Genomic DNA, 14830 nt, shown 5'->3' with positions numbered 1-14830 from the left:
CGCGATGCGTATAGTTTTAAAAACAAAGGTTCGCATAGAGAAATATTAAAAAGATATATATATATATATATATATATATATATATATATATATATATATATATATATATATATATATATATATATATATTGCAACAAATAATAATTGACTGCATTAAAAACACATTAAACGAAAAAAACAATAGATGAATTCTATCGGGCTATGTCTATGTATTTGTTGTTAAGGACCACCAATCGCCAAGAGCTATTTTAACATACTTGAGGAAAGATACACCAATATTTGGCTTTAAAAGGATTAGTCCACATGATAATGCATAAGCTTTTGACTCAATTACAAACATAAAGGATATTACATTTGGTTCAAATCTTATTTCTTCTCCTGTGTCGATCAAGGTTAATATGGGTGCACCAAGTTTCACAAAATACTATTTTAAGTAGCTCCAACAGAGAAGACATAGTGGATTTAATTTTGATAACTTTCCATCCTTCAAAGTAGGTCCACACGCAACAAATAGAACCGGTGCAATAGCAAATATGATGGCTAAAAAATGGCTTGGAAAAACTATCCCTCGAGATATTGCACCTCTAGTCAATGGTTAAACGCAAAAATAAAAATACCAAAACTAAATACATAATGACACAGGTAATTACTTTCGCTGATATCAAAATAACTATATTTGATACACAGGTAATTACTTTTGTTGGGGCTAATATTGGGGCTTAAGTACGATTCAAGACCGGATAACAGTACTATTCTAAGAAATTTCCCAGTAGCTGTGAAGATACCTTAGATGTCTGGTGCTCTTCAAGACCTATAAACAATCAAATAAAACATCAAGATTTGTGTACATTATATAAGGAAAGAAGTCAGAATGAATAATAGTTTATTGTTCACTTTATTGTTCACCTTCTTTGTGTTCGCTGATGAAACGAAGCAACTTGATAGATAGATGAAGTATTTATCTTACTTAATTCATCTGTCAAATTTAGCTGAATCTTTTTACTAATGCGCTACTGTATATGAAACTTCGTTGCTTCGTGATATTAATGATGGAGTATCAACAAAGAGCAGTATAGAAAAATCAGTTGATCCGAGCAGCAGAGAAAGATCAGGTGGATGATGCAGCTGATAAGAATTTGCAGAATTTTTTGAGTTCATCCTTTGCAATATTGTAGTCGTTGGCAGCTCTGATATTGGGCTCTGAAGACCACCCAGAAAGTGTTGTGTTATAACTACCTGTATCTTTAGATTGCGGACTGCTTATTAATTATTAGGAAAGTTCCTTCTCCTCTTCTTTCGGATCATCAACTTGAAGAGGCGAATGTGATACTGTTGAAAGCTCAGAAACAGAGTGAATCTCATATGACTGTCCCTCTATATTGCTCTCATCACCTCCTTTTACCTTTCTTATCTGATATAATTGTAAAAGTATAAGGATTAACTGATGTTAGAAGCAATTACTTAATAAAAACCTTTCGTAATTAAAATCATATGCATAGTAGAAAACTATAATGTAAGGAGAAGCACACCTCATGCTAACCATTATCCCTCATTAAGAGAAAGCATCCATTAGATTAGATGCAATAGAGGAAAAACCATTTTGTTACGGGGGAATATGAGTCAAGGAACTTAGGACTCAATCTTTACTCTTGCAGAACTCAATATGGAAGTTGGGGCTTTGTGGAGGAACGTTACTGTTACAAAAATAAAGTCTTCTTAACCCATAGTTTGCAATCACAATTCCATATTTTTTGTGGTATCTGGAACATATGAGAGCACAAAGGAGTTCCTTTCAACTCAATACTTCTGTGGCAATTTGAAATGGTACAAAAGTGAGATTTTGGATCGGCCCATGGCCGGGCCATTCGCCTCCAAAGGATTAGGATCCAACTCTTTTAGACTATGAGGCCGTAGTTTCAGATAAAAGTTCAGAATAGGGTAGGAATATCATATTAAATGATTAGAAAATAGACAGTGTTTGCTCGCTTCTACAACAACTGCATAACTCCCCATCCTTATTCTCTACGGGATTCCAGAGCAAGCTATCATCTACATTTTTTTACAGCATTTGTTGCACCTAATCTTCAATATACTACTTTTAACAATTAAAAAGAAATAAAAGCACATGTAATGAATCGCGAAGTAGAGACATAGAGAATAACACCTTTTCTTCGCTCAATTCAATGCCGCAAAACGTAATATTCAGAAATTAAATATAGAAAATGGAGAAATGGACCTTTGAGAAATTGGGCTTGGGATTTCCTTGAAGGACCACCACCATTAAACAACATCACTGCACCTGGCAAGATAAGGTTTGTGAATGAAAAAGACGGCGCAAATTAAAATTAGGATTTTAATTATGTTTTAGAAAAAGAAGAGGAAAAATATCTAGCTATATTATAATGAGGATATGATATCATTAGTACACACAAAGTAGATATCCAATTACCTTTGAAAGCTCATATTGAACATCATCTCCAGTAATAATGCCAAATTTGAAGCAATGGCTTAAGCAGTCGAACAGTTGATTTGGAGCTGTAATTTGAATCTCAGATTCCAACAACATAGCATGTGCTACAAATTCAGCATACTGCTCCCCAGCTTGAAAAATAAAGTTATGATGCATCTCCCAGTTCCTTTTTGGCTTCAGCAATTGCAAATTGGTCTTGTTTATTATAAACCGAATTTAGAATCAGAATCGCGCTAAGACCTTTTCGCTAGAAAGAACAACACACCTGCGAGCAGACTGAAATTCAGAAGCTGAAATTTAACCTCCAGTGATAATCCCCACTTTCAAATCGCCATTACAAAACTAAAAAAAATGCAGAAAATAAGAAAACAAAAAATAATTGCATTTACTTAGTCGTTCCGAATAGAATGTTGTAAAATCCAGCTTAAAATCTGTTGCAATTAACATAACTGAATAGGAAAGGGAAAGATAGACGACTTACTGGAAAAAACTCACTATCTTCAATGACTGTCGTTGTGCTAGTTGATCCAAGAGAGATATGTGATGGTGATGGAATGAAGACACACTCTCAAGACCGATAAAAGCAAGTATGAAGCCACTGCTCGAAGCTGGACTCAAAAGTATGCCATGGGTTAGTTGCTGAAACACAAGTATTTGGTTTTTATCTATGATGTATTAAGAAATGGTTAAGCAAGTATGAAGCCACTGCTCGGGTTTGTAAGATTAAATGGTTTTGAAATTTTGTTGGATGGGTTATAAGTGGTAAGCATTTTAACCATTGGTATCTGCACAAGTCATCTCTCATATATGTGAAGCAGTTCAAAGCCTTAAAACTTGAATATATTTCTGGTTATTCTCCACACACACACACAAACACAAAACAAATGCACTTCTCCAACTGGAAGTAACATGATGGTCGTCTGGCCGCCAAGTTACTCCCTTCGTTCCAATGCATCTGCTATGAGAACCAACAATAAAGCTGATTAATTTGTAAAAAGTGGATGCTTATCACACCAACTATATTTCAAACCAAAAAATGAGTAGACCGATAGCATAATACTGAAACATCCATAAGTTTATTTAATCTAATTACATTCGATGAAATTTCACAATGTCCGGTTGATGAATTACCATATTAAAACCAAATTCGCATATGAAATTCACTACTTCTTCAAAAATGCAATGTAAGAAGTTCGTTAATCCATGGTATGGCAAATCATGACAGATCTGTATTTGCAATATTTTTTGAAATGTTAATTTATATATAGAATAGAGAAATAGAGAAAGATATAAAAAAGAACAGAAAAGTAAAGCGTACCTATTACATGTTTCAGATATCTTGTCAACAGCTATTGTCGCACTTGGTTAATGAATCTCAGCAACAAAAGTAGTACTTAAATCTCAAAAAAGATATTGATTATCTTTCGAGTGTCATACTAAATTTCGAAAAACTTCTTTAAATACAACATTTGCAGCTTCAGTAGTTATTTTCCATTGTCATCACAAACCAAATTTTTAATCCCTTTCTGCTCGTCACTCGAGAAAGAGCAACATATAGCTGTCCATGTATAAAAACTGGTTTCTTTAAAGATAATCCCACGTGAGACAATGACTGTCCTTGACTTTTGTTGATTGTCATGGCAAAAGATAAAATGATTGGAAATTGTCTTCGCTGGAACTTAAATGGAATTCTAGCATCATATGGAGTCAATGTCATTCTTGAAATAAACACTTTTTGTCCAGACATCTGTCCTGCTAAAACCTTGGCTTCAATAACTTGATTTCCAAGTTTAGTTATGATCAACCTTGTTCCATTACATAATCCTGCTGACTGATCAATATTTGTTAATAACATTACTGGAATACCAACCTTTAGAGTAAGAGCATGATTTGGAACTCCAGAACATTTAATTGTATTTAAGAATTCAGGAGTGTGTACATGTTCCAGTGCTGAATAAGTATTGTCAGAGTTGCAGATTGTATCGGAACTCAAATATGATTTCTCAGAACTTTGATTAAGGGAAATCATATATTCGTTGATTGATTCCACCATATCAAGAGTTGGAGTAAGAATAGCTCTTTGCTGGAGGTATCCTATTTCATTGCAACGACTGTTGAAATCTGGATACGTACTTTCTACAATTGCAGATGTTGGATCAACTGATTGTTTTATCAAAAGGTCATCTGGTATTTGGACTTTTTCATTGCCATCAACAGAAGTACCAACTATACCATCGCCAATTGCCAAAATCCAATCTGAAAAAACTCTCAACTCATCTAGATTTGTCCCTATTTCATTACCTTGCAATCTCATATTCTTTGTTAACTTTAAGAGTTGGCAGTGAGGCCACAAATAATAAGAATTGAGAGAAGCATTAACAATATCTTGCCTACTACCTTTTGGAATGACAGGTAATATTTGTCTGAAGTCACCACCAAGAACAATTGTTTTACCTCCAAATGGTCGGTGTAAATTGGATGCATCTTTAAACCTAAGAATATCTCTTAAAGTTTTATCAAGAGCTTCAAAACAATATCTATGCATCATAGGTGCCTCATTCCAAATAATCAACTTTGCCTTAATAATTAAATTTGCTAAAGGAGTACCTTGCTTGATATTACATGTTGAATCTTCAGTTACATTTAGAGGAATCACAAATCTTGAATGAGCTATTCGACCACCTGGTAACAATAAAGATGCAATCCCGCTAGATGCAACAGTTAACACAATATCTCCTCTAGATCTTATGGCAGAAGATAGAGTTCTCCAAATAAAAGTCTTGTCGGTTCCTTCAAAACCATATAAAAAGAAAAATCTACCTTTGTCTTCATTCACATCTCTTATTATTTTTTCATAAACTGACTTTTGCTCATCTGTCAAATTCTTTACTAATTGTTGATGTTCCTCTGCCAAAGCGCGTTTATTATAACGCAATTCATCCCATATTAATCTATTAGTGTTGTCAACTTCTTCCGTATTATAAACAGGCCTTGGCATTGTTGGAAAATCCAGAAAACTTCTTCCACAACCTTTCAAAAAAATTTCAAGCTTTTGCAAACAACAATTTTTCAATTCTTCATCTGTTAGGTCAACTTCTGAAATAACATTAAAATATAAATAATTAAATACAATTAAATGGTAAAGTTTAGTTTAGCCACATGAAATTAATAATAAGATTAATGAAAAAGTATAGTGTTCGATAGTAGTTTACATTAATTTCAAACACATTTAACGTACATAGAATTTGAAGGAATAATATAGTTCAAACCATGTGGTTCATTTTATTTTTAAAAATTACGTGAAGATACATTTTATTATTCGTAATGTATCAAAAAAATCAGTTTTTCTATAAAAAAATGAATTGAAATATTTTCAATTAAAGTAGAGAATGCATAAGAGCGATTATAGGCTTTCCCGAAATTTTAGGGCATTAAATACAATGTATTAGTTTTCTATTAGTATTTATGTCTAGAAAATACATTAATTAGTACCAATATTATTCCTATGATGTAAACACAACACTATATTAAAAAGACATGAACATAACAAAATATTGTTTAACAAACCTTAATTTGTGGAGTGAATTTTGTATGAAATTGAAAAACCAAAAAGAAGAAAGAAATGAACAATCAGATTAATATGAATGAAGTAATTAAAAAGAAAATTAACTAATAAAGTTAAGCAAATCAGCCATCCTTCATAAGTATCATATCATAACTCGAAATTTTAAGCATTAAATAAGTACCTGGGTGATCCAATATTCTTCTTTCTTCATGAAGGATATCTTCTGATAGTAAATGCCATGTTGCTTGCCAAACACTTTCTGGACGTGACATTGAATTTGATAAAAGTAGCATAGCAAATAATTGCCTAAGATATGATGCCATTCCCCAATTACTTGCTTCCATTATAGCATCCACGTACTCCTTATCATCATCTAATAAACCCAGAGCATAACATGCATCTCTAAAAGTCTCATGATCACGACCGTTGATTTTTTTCAAATCCTCATAGCTCTTTGGACCTTTAATGACATTCAACAACAATCTAAGGTAACATTGCTCGCCAGAGCCAGGTGGAACAAAGAATATTCTCCCAATAGAAAATGCAGAAGTTCTTTTTTTTTTCCCATCTTTTTAGGTTTTGTTTCCACACAAACTTTAGAGGGAATTCTGCATAAGTCAATTCTCTTGCTTCAGGAAATGTCTTATTAGCTTCAAACCAGCTTAAAAACATAGATTCCTTAACGGCTGGTCTATTGACAACTGCATCAATTGGATCATCATCTGAAAATATGACCGTCTGATTATTTGGTAGGTGAAAAGATAGCCTTTCTACCGATGGTTCTCTATGGTGTATTGGGAATTTAAAAATTCTCCAAGCAGCTTCACAAGGTGATATGTATCGGCAATCACAATACATATTTATTTCATCAACGACCCCCGAGTCTTCATTATTTACACTTTGAGAAAAAGCTGCGGTGACACGATCATTTCCTTTATTAACATACTTAAATAAGTACTTAATGGATCGTGATTGATTACACCACTCCACGTTAATATGTGCACCATACTTCAATAATAAAAATCTATTGTGTGGTACAACATACCTATTATCCAACTCAATACCTACTCTCTTTGCAGTTCTACCATCATCCCTTCTTCTATAAATTGGATACCCATCTTCATCAATTGTGGTTGATGACACAAATTTTTTGGGAAAGTGCTTTGTGCATCTACCATTTTTCATGCAAGGAGAAGATTTTCTAGCAGTACCACAAGGACCATGCATCATGAAATTTGTAACAACATTATAATAATAAGGATCTACTTTTTTATCTGGTGATTCTGCTGAAAATATTCCATCAATATCTCCGATATTTGGGTATTTATTCAGAAGAAAAAGCAAGATGTGTGCATGAGGCTAGCCCCGCTTTTGGAATTCAACTGTATAAATCACTGAAGAATAAAGATGTAATTAGATTATTAAGTTTATATATTAGTTATTTTTAATATTAGCATATAAGAAAATTAATGTGCAAACATAATAATTTTGTAGAACATAAAAATTGTACCTGCTTTTACTTCTCCAAAAACTTTATTGTCGCGTAGATCCTTTATCATGCGATCTAGCTTGATTTTGAAAACCCTTGTTAAAATGTCGGGACGATCTTCTGGAGATAATCCTGTACTCTCCACAAATCTAATAATCTCTGGCCATTTTGGGTTGCAAGTAAATGTGATAAACAGATCAGGGTACCCCGCCCATTTGTAAATTGCCATGGCATCTTGATAATTTTGCAACATGTAACGTGCACCTCCCGTAAAGCTGGAAGAGAGTATAACTTTTTGTCCTTGAGAAGAAGGTTGTATGTCCCCATGTAAAACATCATCTTGTAACCCTTTATAAAAGTGTGCTCTCAATTGTTTTTGATGAAGCCTAATGAACCTCAATCGAGAAAATTCCATCATTGTATAACCATCTACCAAGAATTGTTGAAATAATCTTCTAGCTGACACAATTGAATGAACTTCATCCTTCCTTTCTTGAATTTTATATGATAAGTACTCACGCGTGCTAACACATTTCCTTCCACCGGCTGAATCATCAATATCATTTAAAGGAATATCTTCTCGGTATCCGTCTTCACCATACAAAAATAGTAATGGATATTGCAAACCTAAGTATGCTGCATTTAATTCATTTATCCTTTGTAATTGTCCAGATTGGCTTTCAACTATGATATCTCTGTCAGACCTTGTTTGTTCAAAATCTCCAACGATCAAAGCAGCTACCTCTGAAACTGTTGGTAAATTGTATCTTCTTCCATCAGAGCCTCTTTTCCCAATCAATCTAAGTCTAACATTTGAGGTCCCATCTGTTTGAAATTGATCTCTTACCATTCTAAATGACTTTGCAAGAACATTGTTTCATCAAGCATTTGCTTCAACTCATTCACAATTTCAGCATGAAGTTGATTGTTCATTTTGCCACGGCTGTAAAGAAAAATATTGAATTCAACTAACAATTTACGTCTTATAAAAAAATATATTTTTAAAATATTTTGAGTAAGCAATTGTCTATGCTATCCTGATAGCATGAATTCTATTTTCTACCTCATTTTCTGTATCATAGATATACAATTGTGCAAATTTGGGAGAAGATCCCTCTGGAGGCAATAAGCTTCCAATCTGATGATAATTTTGCCCAGACAATCTGAATGTTCTAGGTCCCTTTGTTTTGTTGATAGAGAAATTCACCTTTCCTCCCATTGATGTAAATGCAAACATAGAATTATATGTTCGAATGTTCTCTCCCTTTGATGTAAATGCAAATATAGAATTATATGTTCGAATGTTCTCTCTGAAATGTCTGCTTTTTGCACCTTCATGAAATTAGGTTTGGTTAGAGAAGATATATATATATATATATACAAAAATTATAGTGTCGTTATTTTAATGAAATGAATTTATCTATTAACCTGATCCAAACAATAAATCCTTCAAAATCGAAGGAGGCTCCTTGGATTTGGTAGCTTGATTTTTCCACGAGCACAACATAAAGTGAAAACTGGTTTTTTATTTTTATACTTCTTGTCAACTCTTTCTTCAAACCAGAAATATGCCCCACAATATTCACATTCATAATTGGCATCTCCTATATCCCAGTATTCTGGTTTTATGAGAGTAAAAAAAAGAGATAAAGTTAAAGTACTTATTATATAGAAAGTAAAAATATGTTGTATATGTAACTTTAAATTATGTCATACTTACCTTCATTGGTCATCCAGCTCTCTACTTCATCATCTAAAAATAATAATAATTAGTTCTTAAAATTTAAAATTAAATATATGTGGAACTGTTAATACATTTTGACATTATCGAACGTTGATGATTTTATATGTGAATACCTTCAAAAACATCGTCATCTTCATTTGCATCATGAATTTGAACATTGGATTGCATATGACCTTGATGAATAAATTAAAAATTAGTAAACTTGTATGTATGACTATGAGTTGTGAGATCAATGGCATACCTGGTATATCAGCATTAATGTTGTCATCTTCAAATTCTAAACAAAAATATTAATTGTTAGCCTTTTTTCAATTTCATATTGAAGAAAAAGTATATTGCAAAACTCAATTTGAAATTCTAGGGGTGCATTTAAAATAATAAAAATTGCAAAAGTAGAACCCCAAAAAAAAGAACTCATATAAGTAGAATTGTAAAATAGCAAACATGTTTTAGTTGAGAAAATAAAGAGAAGCAAACAAATGGAAGAAAATTAAAGTTTAGTTTTATAAATAATTTTGTTGCCCAAGTTTCGCATATATGTTATATGTATATAAATTACAAACTTCATTATTTATGTGGACATGTATGTAGGGGCACAAAAAATTGACTTCCTCAAATTTCAAAAACAAGTTAAATAAATTAAACATAAATATTTACCTTGAAATAATGGTATCTCATTTAAATCAGGTAGAAGATATTCTTTCTGGAAATTTGAACTCGACGAACCATATCGCAAATTATGCTCTTGCACTGATTTTGGATATTGTGCTTGAGAATAACATGATGAAACTTGTCCACAACTCTTTATGGGGGTACTACTAAATCGAGGTAAATTTAGACGGTTTATTATGTCCGTTAATGATTGTTTTGTTTTCCCTTTTCGAGAAGCATTCCCTGTGATAGTAGTATCAACCAATTCAGTAAACCATAAAATAAAAACAAAAAAACTAATTGTTAGAAGTGGAAAAAGATAGGAAAACTATCGAACCAATTTTTATATACTAAATACTATGTAAACAAACTTAATATGTAGCCTTTTTTTTTCATGTTGGTGAAGATAAAGTATAAGTTTATTGCAATATTGATCTTGAAAAAATAATTATATATCTGGGTTTTACTTAAAAAATAACTATTGATTTATGTGTTTTAACAGTGTCACAGTTAGTTTCAACCTCATTCCATTAAGTTAAACTAAAGGTAGTACCTTAGCAAACTTATGGAATTAAAAATGGTCAAGAGTATATATAGATGTCAAATGCAAACCGACTCCCATCAATAAGGGTTAACTTTGGCAAAACACTCGCATTACAAACATGAATTAAATCTTACTTCGCCTCTAATTAGTCATACTTCCAATGAAACTGTAAACCCCCTATCAAACAACACATTAAATTAGATGGCTAACAAATCTTCATTTAAAAGTATTCTAAATATTAAGCCTAATCAACCAAAGAAATATTTATATAAAAAAATAAATATCGCAAAAGAGAAGATAAATCGCTTAATAAAATTTTCAAAAGTAGAACGACTTTTACAAAATTCATAAAAAATAATAATTCTATATCTATAACAAACATGTCTTACTTAATAAAATAAACAAAAGCAAATAATGGCAGCAAATTAAGCTTTTAATTTTTAAATTATTCTATTGGCCGGTCCATTACGCATATGAGATAAAAGTATATAAATTTAAAAAATTTGTATTTTTGTAATTATTTGCCGTAATAGCAACACAAAAGTTTGACTTCCTCAATTTTTCATTTAAGATATAACAAAATTTACACAAATATTTACCTTGCAATAATGATAGCTCATTTAAATCCGGTAAAAGATGATCGCTTTGCAATTTTGAAGGCGAAAAATCATATCGCAAATGATGTTGTTGTGTTGAATTTGGATATTGTTGTTGAGACTGAGATGATGAAACTTGTTCACAGATCTTTATGGCTGCACTACATAATTGAGGGGAATTCAGACGATTTGTTATGTCCGTTAATGATTGTTCTGTTTTTTCTTTTTCAATAGCATTCCGTCTGATAGTAGTAGAATGGACAAAGTCTGTAAACCATAAAATAGAAAAAGAGGTAATTGTTATAAGTGGAAAAAGGTTGGGAAACTTTCAAAACCAATATAATGAAATAATCTATGGATGTTTAAGGACAATAACCATCATTAAAGGTTAGTATATAAGATTTGATATGCTGAATTGAAAAAATAAAGTTGTAAAAGTTGAGAGTCAATAGCAACTGAAATGTCCAAAATTCATAGAATCCAAAACTATGACCAACCAGAACCTTTACCAGCTTGGCAAACTGCTCAGAAAGCATATTTAAAGATTAATATATAAGATTTGATATGCTGATTAGAATAGTGATTTTTGTCTACTTGCAACTGAGTAAAGCAGGTATAAAAGCGACTAATAAAGACAATAAACCTGTACGACTAATCATCAAAAGTACCTAAAAATTACAAATGCTCTAAATTTTAAAAAATGCAGCCCTGGACGCGGTCGTGGGCGTGGCAGAGGTAGAGTAGCGCGGGTAGCACCTGTTAATCCACCAGCTGCCCCAGTTCCAGATCAGGCTCCAGCAGCTGTACCAGTTCGAGCACCAGCTATGCCTATCGTGATTCCGGGTCTTCAGGAGACCTTGGCTCAGATTTTGACAGTTTGCACTGGCCTAGCTCAGGCGGTCTCAGCCACTACAGCCGCAGCTACTTCAAAGGCTAGGGAAGGCACACAAACTCTTGTTAATCGCACAGCAGACACCAGAAGCTGTTCCAGCTCATCCGGTTGCACCAGTTCAGAACATTGTGGTCCCAGCTATGCCAGACGATGAGTAACATCGTCTCGAGAGATTTGGTAGGCTCCAGCCTCCGACATTCAGCGGTGCAAAGGGCGAGGATGCCCATGGTTTTCTTGAGTGCTTCGCACCGCAGGGATTTTGGAGTCGAGTGGTGTATCTTTTACTACATTTCAGTTCCAGGGAGCTGCATTTACCTGGTGGGAAGATTTTGAGAGGCGTAGACCTGTTGGTGCAACGCCCCTTACTTGGCTACAGTTCTCCACTCTATTTCTGGAGAAGTATGTACCTTAGTCCCGCAGAGAGGAGCTGCATAGGCAGTTTGAGTGGTTGACTCAAGGAGATATGTTCGTGACTCGGTACGAGATGAGATTTTCATAGTTGGCTCGTCATGCTACTTGGATGATTCCGACAGATCATGAGAGGATCCGTAGATTCGTGGATGGTCTTAACTACTCTCTCCGCATTTTGATGACTAGAGAGAGAGAGTATTGGGTGCTTCGTTCGAGGAGGTGGTTGACATCGCTCGTGATATTGAGATAGTTCGCCGCAGAGAGAGAGAAAGGAGAGGGAGGCCAAGAGGCCCATAGGTTCAGGCAGTTTCATTGGTGCTCCGTCTAGGGGCCAGTTCCAGCATGGTAGAGGTCATTCCTTCAGACCTCCTCAGCCGGCCCGTCCAGAGTATAGTAGGACATCTTCAAACCGTGGTCATCAGGGATTTCAGCAGGGCCAGTCTTTACTTAACGCTCTCCCAGCTCAGAGCTCATCCTATGCCCCTTCAGTTCAGAGTTCATCTACGCCGAGTGCATCGGCCGGTCATTCAGGTGCAAGGGGTTCCCTCCAGTTCCCTTCTCCAGTACCTGGTAGTTGCTACGAGTGCGGAGAGTTTGGTCATATAAAGAGGCAGTGTCCTCGACTTCGTGGTGGTTAGTTTCAACAGAAGGGCCAACCTTCGTCTTCTGCTCCAGTTTCTTCAGCACCCGCCCAGCCAGCTAGGGGTGGATGCCAGGAAGCCAGAGGTCGCTCTAGAGGGGGAGGACGATCAGGCGGTGGCCAGGCTCGTTTCTATGTTATTCCAGGCAGGACAGATGCCACTGCGTCAGATGCTGTTATCACATGTATTATCTCAGTCTGCCACACATATGCCTCTATCTTATTTGATCCTGGGTCCACCTATTCTTATGTGTCCTCCTATTTTGCTCATCATTTGGGTACGACCCAAGGGTGTCTTCCTTTACCCGTGCACGTATCTATCCCGGTGGGCGATACCATTATTGTAGACCATGTGTATCGGTCTTGTATTGTGACTATTGGGGGTCTGGAGACCCAAGTTGATTTATTGTTGTTGAGCATGGTAGATTTTGATGTTATTCTGGGCATAGATTGGCTATCTCCGTGTCATGCTATTCTAGACTGTCATGCTAAGACAGTTACTTTGGCTATTCCGGGTGTTCCGAGGATCGAGTGGCATGGTATGACTGATTATGTTCCTAGCAGAGTAATTTTCCTCTTGAAAGCGCAGCGTATGGTTGGGAAGGGTTGTCTATCGTATCTAGCTTTTGTGCGAGATGTTGGAGCTGAGACTCCAAGTATTGATTCTGTCCCAGTTGTGAGGGATTTTCCTGATGTATTTTCTACAGACCTACCAGGCATGCCGCCGGATAGGGATATCGATTTTGGCATTGACTTGGTGTCGGGCACCCAACCCATTTCTATTCCGCCATATCGTATGGCACCAGCAGAGTTGAAAGAATTGAAGGAGCAGCTTCAGGAGCTCCTAGACAAGGGGTTCATTCGGCCTAGTGTATCACCGTGGGGTGCGCCAGTTCTGTTTGTGAAGAAGAAAGATGGCACAATGAGAATGTGCATTGACTACAGGCAGTTAAATAAGGTAATAGTGAAGAACAAGTATCCTTTACCTCGCATTGATGACTTATTTGATCAGCTCAGGGAGCGAGGGTGTTTTAAAAAATTGATCTTCGTTCGGGCTATCACCAGTTAAAAATTAGGGACTCGGATATTTTTAAGACAGCTTTCAGGACTAGATATGGTCACTATGAGTTTCTAGTCATGTCTTTCGGGCTGACCAATGCCCCAGCAGCGTTCATGCATTTGATGAATAGTGTATTTTGGCCTTATCTGGATTCTTTTGTTATTGTATTTATTGATGACATTCTGGTGTACTCGCGTAGCCAGGAGGAGCACGACAAACATTTGCGTGTAGTGTTACAGAGATTGAGGGAGGAGAAGCTTTATGCTAAATTCTCCAAGTGTGAATTTTGGCTAAGTTCTGTGGCATTCTTGGGACACATAGTGTCCAGTGAGGGTATTCAGGTTGATCCAAAGAAGATAGAAGCAGTGCAGAGTTGGTCTAGACCGTCCTCAGCCATAGAGATCTGTAGTTTTCTCGGATTAGCAAGCTATTATCGCCGGTTGGTTCTGGGGTTTTCATCCATTGCATTGCCCTTGACCAAGTTGACTAAGAAAGGTGCTCCATTTGTATGGTCAGACGAGTGTGAGAAGAGCTTTAAGAAGCTCAAGACAGTTTTGACCACAACTCCAGTATTGGTTTTACCATAAGCTACAGGTTCATATACTGTATATTGTGATGCTTCGAGAGTTGGGATTGGCTGTGTGTTGATGCAGGAGGGTAGAGTTATTGCTTATGCTTCTCGTCAGCTAAAGCCCCATGAGAAGAACTACCCTGTTCATAACTTAGAGTTGGCTGCTATAGTTCATGCCTTGAAAATTTGGAGGCACT

The 14830-nt window shown here is 35.3% G+C and overlaps 1 protein-coding gene and 1 long non-coding RNA gene across 2 annotated transcripts; both read right to left on the bottom strand.

The window, feature by feature from the left end:
* Positions 1-307: 307 nt before the first annotated feature.
* LOC107818334 (uncharacterized) lies at positions 308-3384 on the bottom strand. Its single transcript, XR_012695963.1, has 5 exons — positions 2952-3384; positions 2450-2735; positions 2237-2299; positions 907-1411; positions 308-811 (listed from the first exon to the last, which is right to left on the bottom strand). It is a non-coding gene; the product is annotated as an uncharacterized LOC107818334 (long non-coding RNA).
* A 563-nt stretch (positions 3385-3947) lies between these two features.
* LOC142161698 (uncharacterized) lies at positions 3948-8374 on the bottom strand. The gene is made up of 5 exons (XM_075223853.1): positions 7546-8374; positions 7100-7342; positions 6631-6757; positions 6217-6518; positions 3948-5566 (listed from the first exon to the last, which is right to left on the bottom strand). Exons 1-5 carry the CDS (start codon positions 8372-8374, stop codon positions 3948-3950), a joined length of 3120 nt encoding a protein of 1039 aa, XP_075079954.1.
* Positions 8375-14830: the final 6456 nt, after the last annotated feature.

The sequence above is a fragment of the Nicotiana tabacum genome, chromosome 10 (genome assembly GCF_000715075.1).
Source record: "Nicotiana tabacum cultivar K326 chromosome 10, ASM71507v2, whole genome shotgun sequence".
Taxonomy (NCBI): domain Eukaryota; kingdom Viridiplantae; phylum Streptophyta; class Magnoliopsida; order Solanales; family Solanaceae; genus Nicotiana; species Nicotiana tabacum.
The sequence above is the reverse complement of the archived record's forward strand: the minus strand, read 5'-3'. Positions and strand labels throughout refer to the sequence as shown.

Coding starts and splice junctions, on each gene's coding strand:
- LOC142161698 (XM_075223853.1), bottom strand. CDS start 8,374: ATGGTAAGAGATCAATTTCAAACAGATGGGACCTCAAATGTTAGACTT. Junction 6,758..7,099: donor TAGAACTGCAAAGAGAGTAG/GTATTGAGTTGG, acceptor TCATATTTTCAG/ATGATGATCCAATTGATGCA. Junction 6,519..6,630: donor TATGCAGAATTCCCTCTAAA/GTTTGTGTGGAA, acceptor ATGTTACCTTAG/ATTGTTGTTGAATGTCATTA.